The sequence below is a fragment of the Cherax quadricarinatus genome, chromosome 67 (genome assembly GCF_038502225.1).
Source record: "Cherax quadricarinatus isolate ZL_2023a chromosome 67, ASM3850222v1, whole genome shotgun sequence".
Classification (NCBI taxonomy): Eukaryota; Metazoa; Arthropoda; class Malacostraca; order Decapoda; family Parastacidae; genus Cherax; species Cherax quadricarinatus.
The window spans coordinates 20,448,648-20,464,076 of record NC_091358.1 but is presented as its reverse complement, the minus strand read 5'-3'; the positions used below and the strand labels follow the sequence as shown (position 1 = coordinate 20,464,076).

General features: G+C 40.4%; 1 protein-coding gene across 2 annotated transcripts in view; it reads left to right on the top strand.

The window, feature by feature from the left end:
* LOC138854699 (uncharacterized) overlaps positions 1 to 15,429 on the top strand; it is a 201,473-nt gene that overhangs the window by 102,823 nt on the left and 83,221 nt on the right. For both annotated transcript variants that reach the window (XM_070099439.1, XM_070099438.1), the window contains exon 3: positions 6,083 to 6,207. In XM_070099439.1, the coding sequence (XP_069955540.1) occupies positions 6,083 to 6,207 (125 nt within the window). The remainder of the gene's footprint in view (positions 1 to 6,082; positions 6,208 to 15,429) is intronic.

The following is a 15,429-nucleotide window of genomic DNA, read 5'->3' as shown; positions in this document are numbered from 1 at the left end:
AAATAATAGAGCCTACTAGACTGGAGAATACACTAGACCTCATCTTCACTAACAATGATGATCTGATAAGAAATGTCACCATATCAAAAACAATATACTCAGATCACAACATAATTGAGGTTCAGACATGTATGCGAGGAGCCCCAGACCGACATAATGAGACTAGTCACGAGGGAGCATTCACCAAATTCAACTTCAATAACAAAAACATAAAGTGGGACCAAGTAAACCAAGTCCTAACCGATATAAGCTGGGAAGATATACTAAGCAACACAGACCCCAACTTATGCCTAGAACAGATTAACTCGGTGGCACTCGATGTATGCACAAGGCTTATTCCTCTAAGAAAAAGGAGGAGTAGATGTAAAATAGAAAGAGACAGGCGCTCCCTTTACAGGCGACGGAAAAGAATAACAGAGCGGCTAAAAGAGGTCAATATATCTGAAATGCGTAGGGAGACACTGGTCAGAGAAATAGCAAGCATCGAACTTAAGCTAAAAGAATCCTTTAGGAGTCAGGAATCGCGGGAAGAACTAAAAGCCATAAATGAAATCGAAAGAAACCCAAAGTATTTCTTCTCCTATGCCAAATCAAAATCGAGAACAACGTCCAGTATTGGGCCCCTACTTAAACAAGATGGGTCCTACACAGATGACAGCAAGGAAATGAGTGAGCTACTCAAGTCCCAATATGACTCAGTTTTTAGCAAGCCGCTAACCAGACTGAGAGTCGAAGATCAAAATGAATTTTTTATGAGAGCCACAAAATTTGATTAACACTAGCCTATCCGATGTTATCCTGACGCCAAATGACTTCGAACAGGCGATAAATGACATGCCCATGCACTCTGCCCCAGGGCCAGACTCATGGAACTCTGTGTTCATCAAGAACTGCAAGTAGCCCCTATCACGAGCCTTTTCCATCCTATGGAGAGGGAGCATGGGCACGGGGGTCGTCCCACAGTTACTAAAAACAACAGACATAGCCCCACTCCACAAAGGGGGCAGTAAAGCAACAGCAAAGAACTACAGACCAATAGCACTAACATCCCATATCATAAAAATCTTTGAAAGGGTCCTAAGAAGCAAGATCACCACCCATCTAGAAACCCATCAGTTACACAACCCAGGGCAACATGGGTTTAGAACAGGTCGCTCCTGTCTGTCTCAACTATTGGATCACTACGACAAGGTCCTAAATGCACTAGAAGACAAAAAGAATGCAGATGTAATATATACAAACTTTGCAAAAGCCTTCGACAAGTGTGACCATGGCGTAATAGCGCACAAAATGCGTGCTAAAGGAATAACAGGAAAAGTCAGTCGATGGATCTATAATTTCCTCACTAACAGAACACAGAGAGTAGTCGTCAACAGAGTAAAGTCCAAGGCAGCTACGGTGAAAAGCTCTGTTCAACAAGGCACAGTACTCACTCCCATCTTGTTCCTCATCCTCATATCCGACATAGACAAGGATGTCAGCCACAGCACCGTGTCTTCCTTTGCAGATGACACCCGAATCTGCATGACAGTGTCTTCCATTGCAGACACTGCAAGGCTCCAGGCGGACATCAACCAAATCTTTCAGTGGGCTGCAGAAAACAATATGAAGTTCAACGATGAGAAATTTCAATTACTCAGATATGGTAAACATGAGGAAATTAAATCTTCATCAGAGTACAAAACAAATTCTGGCCACAAAATAGAGTGAAACACCAACGTCAAAGACCTGGGAGTGATCATGTCGGAGGATCTCACCTTCAATGACCATAACATTGTATCAATCGCATCTGCTAGAAAAATGACAGGATGGATAATGAGAACCTTCAAAACTAGGGAGGCCAAGCCCATGATGACACTCTTCAGGTCACTTGTTCTATCTAGGCTGGAGTATTGCTGCACACTAACAGCACCTTTCAAGGCAGGTGAAATTGCCGACCTAGAAAATGTACAGAGAACTTTCACAGCACGCATAACGGAGATAAAACACCTCAATTACTGGGAGCGCTTGAGGTTCCTAAACCTGTATTCCCTGGAATGCAGGAGGGAGAGATACATGATTATATACACTTTGAAAATCCTAGAGGGACTAGTATCGAACTTGCACACGAAAATCACTCACTACGAAAGCAAAAGACTTGGCAGACGATGCACCATCCCCCCAATGAAAAGCAGGGGTGTCACTAGCACGTTAAGAGACCATACAATAAGAGTCAGGGGCCCGAGACTGTTCAACTGCCTCCCAGCACACATAAGGGGGATTACCAACAGACCCCTGGCAGTCTTCAAGCTGGCACTGGACAAGCACCTAAAGTCAGTTCCTGATCAGCCGGGCTGTGGCTTGTACGTTGGTTTGCGTGCAGCCAGCAGCAACAGCCTGGTTGATCAGGCTCTGATCCACCAGGAGGCCTGGTCACAGACCGGGCCGCGGGGGCGTTGACCCCCGGAACTCTCTCCAGGTAAACTCCAGGTAATAAGTGGGGGGGAAAAAAAAGGGTGTTTCACTTTACAGCGATAGCCTGGAACCTAACCTGCCATATAAGTGGGGCCCTACTGTATAATATAAAATAATAATACAGTGGTACCTCGAGTTATGAATTTATTTCGTTCCTAACGGCTGTTTGACTACTGATACCGAACGAATTTGTTCCCATAAGGAATAATGTAAATTAGATTAGTCCGGTTCAGACCCCTAAAAATACACTTACAAAAGCACTTACAAAAATACACTTACATAATTGTTCGAGTTGGGAGCTGTTCGAAACTCAAGGCACCACTGTTTAATGATAATACTATAATAATAATTGTAATAATACAGTAATACAGTGGAACCTCTACTTACAAGTTTAATCCATTCCGTGACCTTGCTCGCATCTGGATTTGCTCATTTACAGGAGTCACTGACTCCTCCTGCTTTAGTATTGCATATATCATAAAGTGGTATGCTGGTACTGCCTGGCCAAGTCCTTAACCTTCCACCTAGCTTGTTTATCTATGATTTCCTGCTTTAATTCCATGGAAATCATCCTCTTTTTCATCTCAGCACTGCTCTTTGCACTTTCTTTCTTAGGACCCATGGTTAGAAACAAGAAATTTCGCAAAATAACTGCACAAAACATAAGGAAAACATGAGAATTCCCTCCACCGTGAGGGAGTGGATTGCCATCTCGTGGTGGCGTTCAAAAACTCACTTATAGTATAGGGTACAACAAGGTCTGTTTCATGTTATCTGCCACTGCTGCTTCATGATGTCTGCCACTGCTGCTTCATGTTGTCTGCCACTGCTGCTTCATGATGTCTGCCACTGCTGCTTCATGTTGTCTGCCACTGCTGCTTCATGATGTCTGCCACTGCTGCTTCATGTTGTCTGCCACTGCTGCTTCATGATGTCTGCCACTGCTGCTTCATGTTGTCTGCCACTGCTGCTTCATGTTGTCTGCCACTGCTGCTTCATGTTGTCTGCCACTGCTGCTTCATGTTGTCTGCCACTGCTGCTTCATGTTGTCTGCCACTGCTGCTTCATGTTGTCTGCCACTGCTGCTTCATGTTGTCTGCCACTGCTACCTCATGTTGTCTGCCACTGCTGCTTCATATTTTCTGCCACTGCTGCTTCATGTTGTCTGCCACTGCTGCTTCATGTTGTCTGCCACTGCTACCTCATGTTGTCTGCCACTGCTGCTTCATGTTGTCTGCCACTGCTGCTTCATGTTGTCTGCCACTGCTGCTTCATGTTGTCTGCCACTGCTGCTTCATGTTGTCTGCCACTGCTACCTCATGTTGTCTGCCACTGCTGCTTCATGTTGTCTGCCACTGCTACCTCATGTTGTCTGCCACTGCTGCTTCATGTTGTCTGCCACTGCTGCTTCATGTTGTCTGCCACTGCTGCTTCATGTCTGCCACTGCTGCTTCATGTTGTCTGCCACTGCTACCTCATGTTGTCTGCCACTGCTGCTTCATATATTCTGCCACTGCTGCTTCATGTTGTCTGCCACTGCTGCTTCATGTTGTCTGCCACTGCTACCTCATGTTGTCTGCCACTGCTACCCCATGTTGTCTGCCACTGCTGCTTTATGTTGTCTGCCACTGCTGCTTCATGTTGTCTGCCACTGCTGCTTCATGTTGTCTGCCACTGTTACCTCATGATGTCTGCTCCCACTTTTACTAGTGTGTTGAAGAGGTTTCCAATATGTGAAGGTTGAGGGGCAGTGCCAATCAGAGAGGTATTGGGCGGTGACGTCATTTGTTTACTCTTGAACATTGCCAAAGAATCGAACATTTCTGCTACTTTGAGCTCAATTTCAGGATACTTTTCATCATGAAACCAATCAAAATCATATCTATTTCTGTAGTATATTTTCTATTCTATCAAATGAGACCAAAAAAACGAGAATACAACCATAAAAACCATATGAAAATGTACCGCTAATGGGAGGCTCATGGCTGAGAAGTGAGCGCCTTTATTTATGGTCTGATTTCTTTAATTTTTGGTATACGTTAAGGAGCATCTTTCCATCATACATAGCCCAAGTTTCAATAAGATAGTCCAACAATCAACTGAGATACACTTCCCTAGATCCCCTCACCAGTATCAAGGAACTTCCCTTGAGGCACACTCGCATCTGCAAATTTAGCTCTTGTCTGGAAGGAAAAAATTGACCGAGCGACTGCTCGTATCTGGAAAAACTCGCACGTGGATGCACTCGTAAGTAGAGGTTCCAATGTACCTCTTAATTTCTAGTACACCAAACAGGGATGAGAATGAAAATTATCCTAGAAGCTCCCACAACACTGAAGGCCCTTGGTTAGTGGTAAAACAGCTAGTTCTGCTGGCTGCACCATCTTTGTAGGATTGGGTGGTCCTGTAGGTTAAGGCGTCATGTAGTTCTAGCTAGCTCACCATGAGTTCGAGTCCTTGGCTAGTGCAGTGGTTACAATAATATATAGTATATGCTGTTCGTGGACTAGTACACCAAATAGGGATGTGAATGAAAATAGCCTAGAAGCTCCCACGACATCAAAGGTCCTTGGGTGGTAGTAAAACTACTAGCTCTGCTGGCTGCACCATCTTTGTAGGATTGGGTGGTCCTGTGGGTTAAGACATCATGTGGTTCTAGCTCACCATGAGGTGGAGCAGTACAACATGGGTTCGAGTCCTTGGCTAGTGCAGTGTTGTTATTGATCAATACCACTCGTTTGTAGTTACAGTAATATATATATATGCTGTTCATGGACTAGTACACCAAATAGGGATAAGAATGAAAATTAGCCTAGAAGCTCCCATGACACCGAAGGTCCTTGGATGGTGGTAAAACAACTAGCTCTGCTGGCTGCACCATCTTTGTAGGATTGGGTGGTCCTGTGGGTTAAGACATCATGTGGTTCTAGCTCACCATGAGGTGGGCCAGTACAACATGGGTTCGAGTCCTTGGCTAGTGCAGTGTTGTTATTGATCAATACCACTCGTTCGTTGTTACAATAATATTATTTGTTTTAATAAGTCACCCTGGGGTCTACAAAGATAAGTGATAACAGCCAACCAAACAGAATATTGGTTTGGAAAAATTTGTTCAGTACTGGAACAAATTGGCACTCAAACAGCCTTCTGGAATGAATTAAGTTCGAGTACCAAGGTATTAATTTATCATTCACTGCTACCTTATCTACACACCCAAATTTTGTTAATACGTACATTGGTGATGATAGCATCATAGTAGCTATGATAGCACTATACTACTGTTGTAAATCATAGAAAGGTCTGCCAGAAATACTTGCTATCACAATGTAACTGGTTAGTTTAGTGTGATTAATAACTTGATATTAACCCGTAAACAGTCCAAACGTATACTATATACGTTTTTTCAACATTTGAAAGTATGTAAAAAAAGTAGATCTTCTTTTTGTTTTTTTACATTTGAAAATGTGTAAAAAAACTTTGATCTACTTTTTTTTTTTGTTATATTTGAAAATATGTAAAAAAAATGTAGATCTACTTTTGTAGCACTACACATGTGAACGTAGATCTGCTTGGACCGTTTACGGGTTAAATATATAAAAATAACATTTATTTTTTTCTTTCTCTTTAGAAAGTGAACCATCCTGAGAGAAGCTATCCAAAACCTCCATTGAAGTTTATTGCTATCCTGATTATTATCTTGTATAGGGCCAAGGCTAAATGGCTCTCCTACACTGACATCGAGACTTCTTTAGGGTAAGTGTTCTGTTTAATGTGAGTTGATTTTCTTTACTCAGTGTCTGACTAGCCAGGTTATCTTAACTCAGTGCTTGACCAGTCAGGTTATCTTAGCTCAATGCTTGACCAGCCAGGTTATCTGAACCCCTTAACTGTCCAAACGTTGTCCATGTTTTCCCTGCTAGTGCTCTAGCTATTTAAAAAAAAAAAATCACTTATTTTTAGGTAAAGAGAACAATTTCTAAGTGTAATATGACAAAAAAAAATTAGGGTCAGTACTTATGAAGATATAAAGCCGTGTAGTTGGCGCTGGATGCTCACTTGAGAGGAACATGGACAATATATTTGCAACATTTCTGCCACTTACAGAATTGTTTCAAATATATCGTTTTTTAATTTTTTTTTTTGTAATTGGCTTAGTTTTTATAGTATGATAATTATGTTTTGCAAGGGGATAGTAACCTCTTCTCCTGTATATATTACTAAATTTAAAAAGAGAAACTTGTTTTTCCTTTTGGGCCACCCTGCCTTGGTGGGATATGGCCGGTTTGTTGAAAGAAAGAAGAAAGAATTATGGTTTATACTGTAGTAGATCTTTTGATTTCTTAGCCAATTGTTGTTCAGACACAAATATTTGGTACAGAATTATTAACCCTTTCAGGGTCGAGAGGCCCTCTCCGAAACTTGTTCTCAGGGTCGAAAATTTTTTGGAAAAAAAAAAATTCTTATGAAAAGATAGTGAATCTTTTCCCAATCATAATGACACCAAAAGTATGAAATTTGATGGTAAACTTACGGAATTATGCTTTCGCGAAGTTAGCGGTCTCGACAATGTTTATGCATCGTCGATTTCACCCACTTTGAGCCCTATTTTTGGCCAATTCCAGTGTACTAGTCAACAAAAGTCATAACTATTTCGGTAGAACTCCATTTTTTCTATCGAATGAGTACAAGAAACCACCCATTTACTGATTTCAACTATCCAATAAAGTGGTCAGAAATGAGCAATTTTGCCAATTTCACACAAATTTCAAAAGATGCCAATTTCCAAATAGGGTCCAGAATAAATAAGAAAGACATTCCTGGCACTAAAATAACATTTCCTCTGTTCATTAGTCATGTCCCCAGGCCCCTCTTACATTTCTTTTGCTTTCCACTTTTAATTTTTATTCTCACAAAAAATAGTAGATTTACTGTTATGTAGTCTACTGCATTAGTGTAGAAATGGTATAAATAATATCCGCTCACTTGTGAAAGAATATTAGACTCGCCAGTTGACGTGTATTGGACGCGTGGCATAATTTGTTTACTTTTGAACATTGGCAAAAATCGAACATTTCTGCTACTTTGAGCTCAATTTCAAGGTACTTCTCAATCTGAAACCAATCAAAATCATCTCAATTTCTGTACTATATCTTCCATTCTATAAAATAAAACCAGGAAAACTAGAATACAGTCATGAATACCATATGAAAATACAGTGCAAAGTTGCTGTTTTTAAACCAAAAACACAGTCAAATTTTTTTTCTCATTATGCACTATGTGCTGCAGGATTTTTTTATACTGTGCACACTGACCACATAGACCCATTCTTTCATATGTAGGCCTACCAGTTTTCTCTTACTAGATTTGAAGACGCTAGAATTTAGGCGTACTAGTACGTCAGTAACCCTGGTGCATAAGCCATACTAGTACATCAGAAACCTTGATAGGGTTAATCATACTGTCACAAACACACATGTACACACTGATATGCGAATTTGTACACCTAGCTCAGTCACATATGTACTATTATCTTCAAATATATACAAAATATTTACAGGCGTCAGTTATGTTTCTAGAAGTCCAGGATTGTATGATACTCCATGAAGCACGGATTTATACAGAGTGCCACCCCACATTACTGATAAATGAAAAGTGTGTCTTTCTGCTGTTTGGGGTCACCTTGTGGTGTGAGTACACACACTGCACTTTTTCTGAGAATTCTTCTTTTTTGGGGTAGACGGTATTTGTATCAGTAAGTGAGGATTCACTCTGGCACTTCTTCCTCTGGTTGTGGTTGGGGGACAGGGTTCGCTGGTAATGGTACAGTTCCTGCTCTCTGAAGGATGGATAGTGATGGTACAGTACCTGCACTCTGAAGGATAGGTGGTCTACCTACCTGGAGTCCAACATATGAACCACAGCCTGGCTGATCCGGTGCCAACTTTAAGTGTCTGTCCAGCTCCCTCTTGAAGGCAGCCTGGGGTCTGTTGGTAATTCCACTTATGCCTAGTGGGAGGCTGTTGAACAGTCTTGGGCCATGGACACTTATTGTGTTTTCTCTTAGTGTACCAATAGCACTCCTACTTTTCATTGGGGGCATTTTGCACCACCCACCCAGTCTTTTGCTTTCATAGGGAGTGATTTCTATGTGCAGATTAGGGACCATTACTTCTAGAATTTTCCAATTGTAAATTATGATTTATCTCTCTCTCGCCTGCACTACATTGAGTACAAGTAAAGTGTGTTTCCAGGCGTTCCCAGTAGTTAACCCTTTGAGGGTTTTCGTCGTACTAGTACATCTTACGCGTAGGGGTTTTTGACGTACTAGTACTCATAAATTCTAGCGGCCTCAAATCTAGTGGGAGAAAGCTGGTAGGCCTTCATATGAAAGAATGGGTCTATGTGGTCAGTGTGCACAGTCTAAAAAAAATCCTGCAGCACATAGTGCATAATGAGAAAAAAAAAACTTTTACCATTTTTTTTTAATAAATCAGCGACTTTGCAGTGTATTTTCGTATGGTATTTATTGTTGTATTCTAGTTTTCTTGGTCTCATTTTATAAAATGGAAGACATATTACAGAAATTAAGATGATTTTGACTGGTTTTACAAAGAAAAGTGCCTTGAAATTGAGCTCAAAGTAGCAGAAATGTTCGATTTTTACCAAACTTCAAAAGTAAACAAATCGTGCCAAGCGTGCAATACACGTCAACTGGTGAGTCTAATATTCTTTCACAAGTGCACCAATAATATTTATACCATTTCTTACACTAATGCAGTAGTCTGCATAACAGTAAATCTTCTATTTTTTGTGAGAATAAAAATTCAAAGTGGAAAGCAAAAGAATATAAGAGGGGCCTTGAGACGTGACTAATGACCAGAGGAAATGTCATTTTAGTGCCAGGAATGTCTTTCTTGTTTATTCTGGACCCTATTCGGAAATTGGCATCTTTTGAAATTTGTGTGAAATTGGCAAAATTGCTAAATTCTGACCACTGTACTGGATAGTTAAATTTCATAAATGAGTGGTTTCTTGCACCCATTCGATAGAAAAAATGGAGTTCTAGCGAAATATTCATGTTTTTTGTCGACTAGTACAGTGAAATTGGCCGAAAAAGGGGCTCAAAGTGGGCAAAATCGCCGATGCGTAAACATCGCCGAGACCGCTAACTTTGCGAGAGCATAATTCCGTAAGTTTTCTATCAAATTTCAAACTTTTGGTGTCTTTATGATCGGGAAAAGATTCTCTATCTTTTCATAAGAAAAAATAATTTTTTTTTTTTTTTAAATTTGGCCGACCCTGAGAACGAGTTTCGGAGAGGGCCTGTCGACCCTCAAAGGGTTAAAGTGTTTGATGAACATATGTGCAGTAAGGGTTCTCTGTATATTCTCTAGATCTGTAATTTCACCTACTTTGAATGGAGATGTTAATGTACAGAAGTATTCCAGCCTAGACAGAACAAGTGACTTAAAAAGGATCATCATTTACTTGGCATCTCTTATTTTCAATGTTCGCATTATCCATCTTGTCATTTTCTTCGCAGTTGTGATCATGGCACTTTTGTGATCTTTTGGTGGTACAGACATTACCACTCCCACATTCTTCACATTACTTTTCTGCTCTATTGTATGATTAGAGTTTGTAGTTTACTCAGTTCTAGCTTTTATCTCCTCCAGTTTTCCATAGCAGAGTAATTGGAATTTGTCTTCACTGAACATCATAATGTTTTCCGTTGCCCATTGGAAAACTTGGTTTATATTTTCTGGAGGTTAACCGTGTCCTCAATGGATGACAGTCTCATGCAGATCCTAGTATCATCTGCAAAGAATGACACAGTGCTATGGTTTACATCTCTGCCTATGTCTGATATGAGGATTCAAATTCAAAGTTTATTCTCTATAAGGATTACAATGCTGAGTTTACAGAATTTGGTTATTGTGTGGTTTACATGTAGTAAAATAATAATTACAGAGTGTACCACTAGAACACCTAGCATGGCTAGGCATTTTGGGCAGACTTAAATTAAATCTTAAGTTTAAAATATTACAAAATTATGAGGTAAGTTGGTATTATGGCTTAGTGACTAAATACTAGTTTGTGAGTTTAGCAATGTGAATGTTTTTGTTTTGGCACTATACATAGTTTCAGTATTGGAGTATCACAGGCCAACTTATGACTAGTTAAGATTCATTATTTTGAGATTGAGATTGATATTTCTGTTTATGGTCAAATGGGTGAGTGAGTGTAAGTGTTAACCACAAGGTGGTATTCGTGTAATTAGTTGACAGGGTGTATCAGGGAGATAAGATGTTTTCTGATGGTAGTTTTGAAGGTGATGAATGTGTCTGCAGTTTTAGAATTTTCAGGTAGGGTGTTCCAGATTTTAGGGCCTTTGACATATATTGAATTTTTGTGAAGGTTTAGTCGGACACGGGGAATGTCATAGAGATGGTTGTGTCTGGTGTTGTGCCTGTGGGTTCTGTCGCAACTATCAAGAAAGAGTTTTAGGTCAAGGTTAATATTGGAATTTAAGGTCCTGTAGATGTAGATTGCACAGTAGTAAGTGTGGATGTACTGAACAGGGAGTAAGTTTAGATCTATGAAGAGTGGGGGGGTGTGTTGCCAGGGATGGGATTTAGTGATTATTCTTACTGCGGCTTTTTGTTGGGTTATTATTGGCTTTAGGTGTGTTGCTGCAGTTGAACCCCAAGCACAGATAGCATAGGTGAGGTATGGATATATAAGTGAATGGTATAGCGTGAGAAGGACAGTTTGCGGCACGTAGTATCGTAAATTGGAGAGGATTTCAACCGTTTTGGATACTTTTTCGGTTATGTGTTGGATATGGGTCCTGAAGTTCAGGTTGTTGTCGAGGTATAGGCCTAGGAATTTGCCCTCATTATGCCTGGCAATTAGAGTGTTGTCGATCTTAATGTTAATTTGCACATCTCCTGCTCTGCTACCAAACATAATGTAGTAGGTTTTGTCAGTGTTAAGCGTAAGTTTATTGGCTGTCATCCAAGTCGATATTTTGATCAGCTCCTCATTAACAATGGTGTTGAGGGTGGCAAGATTAGGGTGAGAGATGAGATACAGGATGGGGACAAGTACTGTGCCTTGTGGAACAGAGCTTACCAAAGGAGTTAGCACTACTCTTTGTGTTCTAGTGGTTAGAAAGTTGAAGATCTGTCTGCCCACTTTGCCAATTATCCCTGTAGCATGTATTTTATGCACTATTACACCATGATCGCACTTGTCAAAGGCTTTTGAGAGAGGCAGGAGTGACCTGCTCTGAACCCATGTTGTCCTGGATTGTGGAATTGTTGGGAATCCTAGTGGTTCAGAAACATGATTTTGAGTACTCTTTCAAAGATTTTTATGATATAGGACATCAGAGTTATTGGTCTATAGTTCTTAGCAAATGCTTTCCTGCCATTTTTATGGAGTGGGTATATACTGTATCTGTTGGTATCTGTTGGGTATATACTGTATCTGTATGGTTGTCCAGGGCAATTGGTGTCAATTGCTGGCTGGACAAATACTGTAAGGAAAATGCAGTAACATTCATTGACAACTGGGACCTCTTCTATGACAGAAATGACATGTATGCTAGGGATGGGGTTCACTTATCTAGGTGTGGGGTGGAAGCACTGGCAACTGCAGTGGAGGGAGCAGTTAGGACTTTAAACTAGGAATAGTTAGTGGTATGGGTTTTGGCAGGAAAACAGTGAAGTCCCAGTGTAGTAATATTACGAGTTCTAGGGGAACTAGTTATAATAAGAACGAGATAGATATTGAAAAGCCAGGGACCTTGGGTGATAAGGACAGTAATAGGTTTAGTAGAAAAATAGAAATGAGCAGGAAGGGTAAAGAGAAAGGAGAGTCTTTCAATGTTTATTATGCTAATTGCCGTAGTGCTAGGAATAAGATGGACGAGTTGAGATTAGTTGCTAGTGTAGGTAACATAGATGTATTTGCCTTAACTGAGACGTGGTTTAATTAAAAAAGTCGGGACATGCCTGCGGAATGTCATATTCAGGGTTTTAAATTGTTCCAAGAAGATGGAAGTATTGGGAGGAGGGGTGGGGTGGCATTGTATGTCCGAGATCGCTTGAACTGTTGCATAAAAACGGGTATTAAGTCTGAAGTAACACATACAGAGTCTGTTTGGATAGAATTTTCAGAGGGGCATGAAAAACTGATTTTAGGAGTGATACACAAATAACCCGCACATAAAAGAGAGAAGCTTACGACGACGTTTCGGTCCGACTTGGACCATTGACAAAGTCACACTAACAGAGGTGGTGTCTACTCTATTTCTTGCTCCTCCTGTCCTCTTCAATACTTCGGAGAAACTGGTCGATCTCTTTCTGACAGACTTAGGGAGCACAAAAAAAGTGTTAGGCTTGCCAACACTAACAATGCTCTTTTCTGTTACGTCAGAGATCATAGCCATCCTATTGACTGGTCTTCTGCTAAAACTGTCTTCCCTACTTCCAACTCGAACAGTCGCCGTCTAGTTGAATCCTCTCTAATACACAACTTTCCTTGTATGAACCTTAGCCCTGGCTTCGTCTCTGTAGATGACTTCCTCTCCCACTACATTGTAAAATGCTCCAAACTTCAGAACACCCATGACTTAACCTGAATCCTCACTTTTTCTTTTTCTTTTTCTTCTTCCTCTTCCCCTTTCCTCTCTCCTTTTCTCCTCTGGGTTGTCTTTCTCTCTCCTGTCTCGTGTTTCTGTTCCTTCTTCTTTTATTTTATTTTATTTCACCACTTCCCCTTTCACGTACCTCGGTGCGCTTGCTCTCCCTCTGTGGGTATCTAGCTCTCTTGCAGTGCTCCCTTTCCTTTGTATTTGACTGGCTCGTCTTCCTTATTTCCCACTTCTTCTGCTACCACTACTACTACCTCTTCTTCTTCTACTACAACTACTGTTGAAATTAAGACACATGTGCGGCGTCTGGTTGTCTTTGTTGTGGACGTTTCGCCATTCAGTGGCTGGCTGGGTGGCGAAGCATCTACGATGGGTATGCCCGGGCGTTGTGCATGTGTCTTAATTTCATCCTGTCGGTATTATATACAATTCTTGTACTACTACTACTACTACTACCACCTCTTCCTGCCTATATATAGCCGTCCTGCTCCACCTCTGTTAGTGTGACTTTGTCAATGGTCCAAGTCGGACCGAAACGTCGTCGTAAGCTTCTCTCTTTTATGTGCGGGTTATTTGTGTATTGTTCCAGTCAGGGTACCGTCCCCCAAACTTAGATAGGGACCAAGGGAAACTACTATGGGAGGAAATTGTTAAGGCCACAAGGCACGATAATGTAGTAATTCTAGGAGACTTTAACTTTAGTCATGTTGATTGGAATTTCTTGACTGGGAATTTAGAATCATACGACTTCTTAGAAGTATTTCGGGATTGTTTTTTGAAGCAGTTTGTGACAGAACCTACAAGGGGAAATAACCTGCTTGACTTAGTTATGGCAAACAATGAATCCCTTGTTAATAATTTAGAAATTTCAGAGGAACTGGGTGCTAGCGACCACAAATCAATTACATTTAGCATTGAATGGAAGTACGATAGAAGCGATAACTCAGTAACAGTCCCAGAATTTCGCTTAGCAGATTACGATGGGCTTAGAGAACACTTATCATCTGTTGACTGGGGTAACGAAGAGAGCTATCAATATGACAGTTTTCTGAACACTATACATGCTGCTCAAAGAGCGTTTATCCCATATAAAGAAATTAGATCAAATAGAAATGACCCAAAATGGATGAATAATAGGCTCAAATATCTACTAGGGCATAAGAAAGGAATTTATAGGCGTATCAAAAGAGGTGAGGGTCATCTTATGAATCAGTATATTGACATTAAGAGGGACATTAAAAAGGGGATAAGAAAAGCTAAAAGGGACTATGAAATTAAAGTTGCTAGGGATTCTAAAACTAACCCAAAAAGTTTTTTCCAGGTCTATAGAACAAAAGTTAGAGATAAGATAGGTCCCCTTAAAAATAACTATGGGCATCTTACTGACAAAGAGAATGAAATGTGCTCGATTTTAAATAATTATTTTCTCTCAGTTTTTACACAGGAAGACACTAACAATATTCCAGTAATTAATTTTTACAGTGGGCTAGAAGAAGATAAATTATGTAACATCACAGTCACTAGTGGGATGGTTGTGAAGCAGATAGACAGACTGAAGCAAAATAAGTCGCCGGGTCCTGATGAGGTTTTTTCAAGGGTTCTTAAGGAATGCAAAATGGAACTCTGTGAACCATTAACTAATATTTTTAATTTATCTCTTCAAACAGGTGTAGTGTCTGATATGTGGAAGATGGCTAATGTAACTCCTATTTTTAAAACAGGGGACAAGTCGTTACCATCAAATTACCGCCCAATAAGCCTGACCTCAATTGTAGGCAAATTACTGGAGTCAATTATAGCTGAGATTATAAGAAGCCATCTCGATAAGCATAGCTTGATTAATGATACTCAGCATGGATTCACAAGAGGCCGGTCTTGTCTAACTAATTTATTAACTTTCTTCAGTAAAGCTTTTGAGGCTGTTGACCACAATAAAGAATTTGATATTATTTACTTAGATTTTAGTAAGGCTTTTGATAGAGTTCCGCACCATAGACTGTTAAAGAAAGTGGCAGCTCATGGCATTGGGGGAAAAGTGCTCTTGTGGATCGAGTCATGGCTCACTGACAGGAAGCAGAGAGTGTCCATAAATGGGGTTAAATCCGAGTGGGGATCTGTAACAAGTGGCGTTATTGTTTATAATATATATCAATGATCTTGATGAGGGAATTACTAGTGATATGAGCAAATTCGCCGATGACACAAAGATAGGTAGGATAATTGATTCAAACGTAGATGTTATGGAACTTCAGGAGGATTTAAACAAACTCTATTCTTGGTCAGAAAAGTGGCAGATGCAGTTCAATGTAGATAAA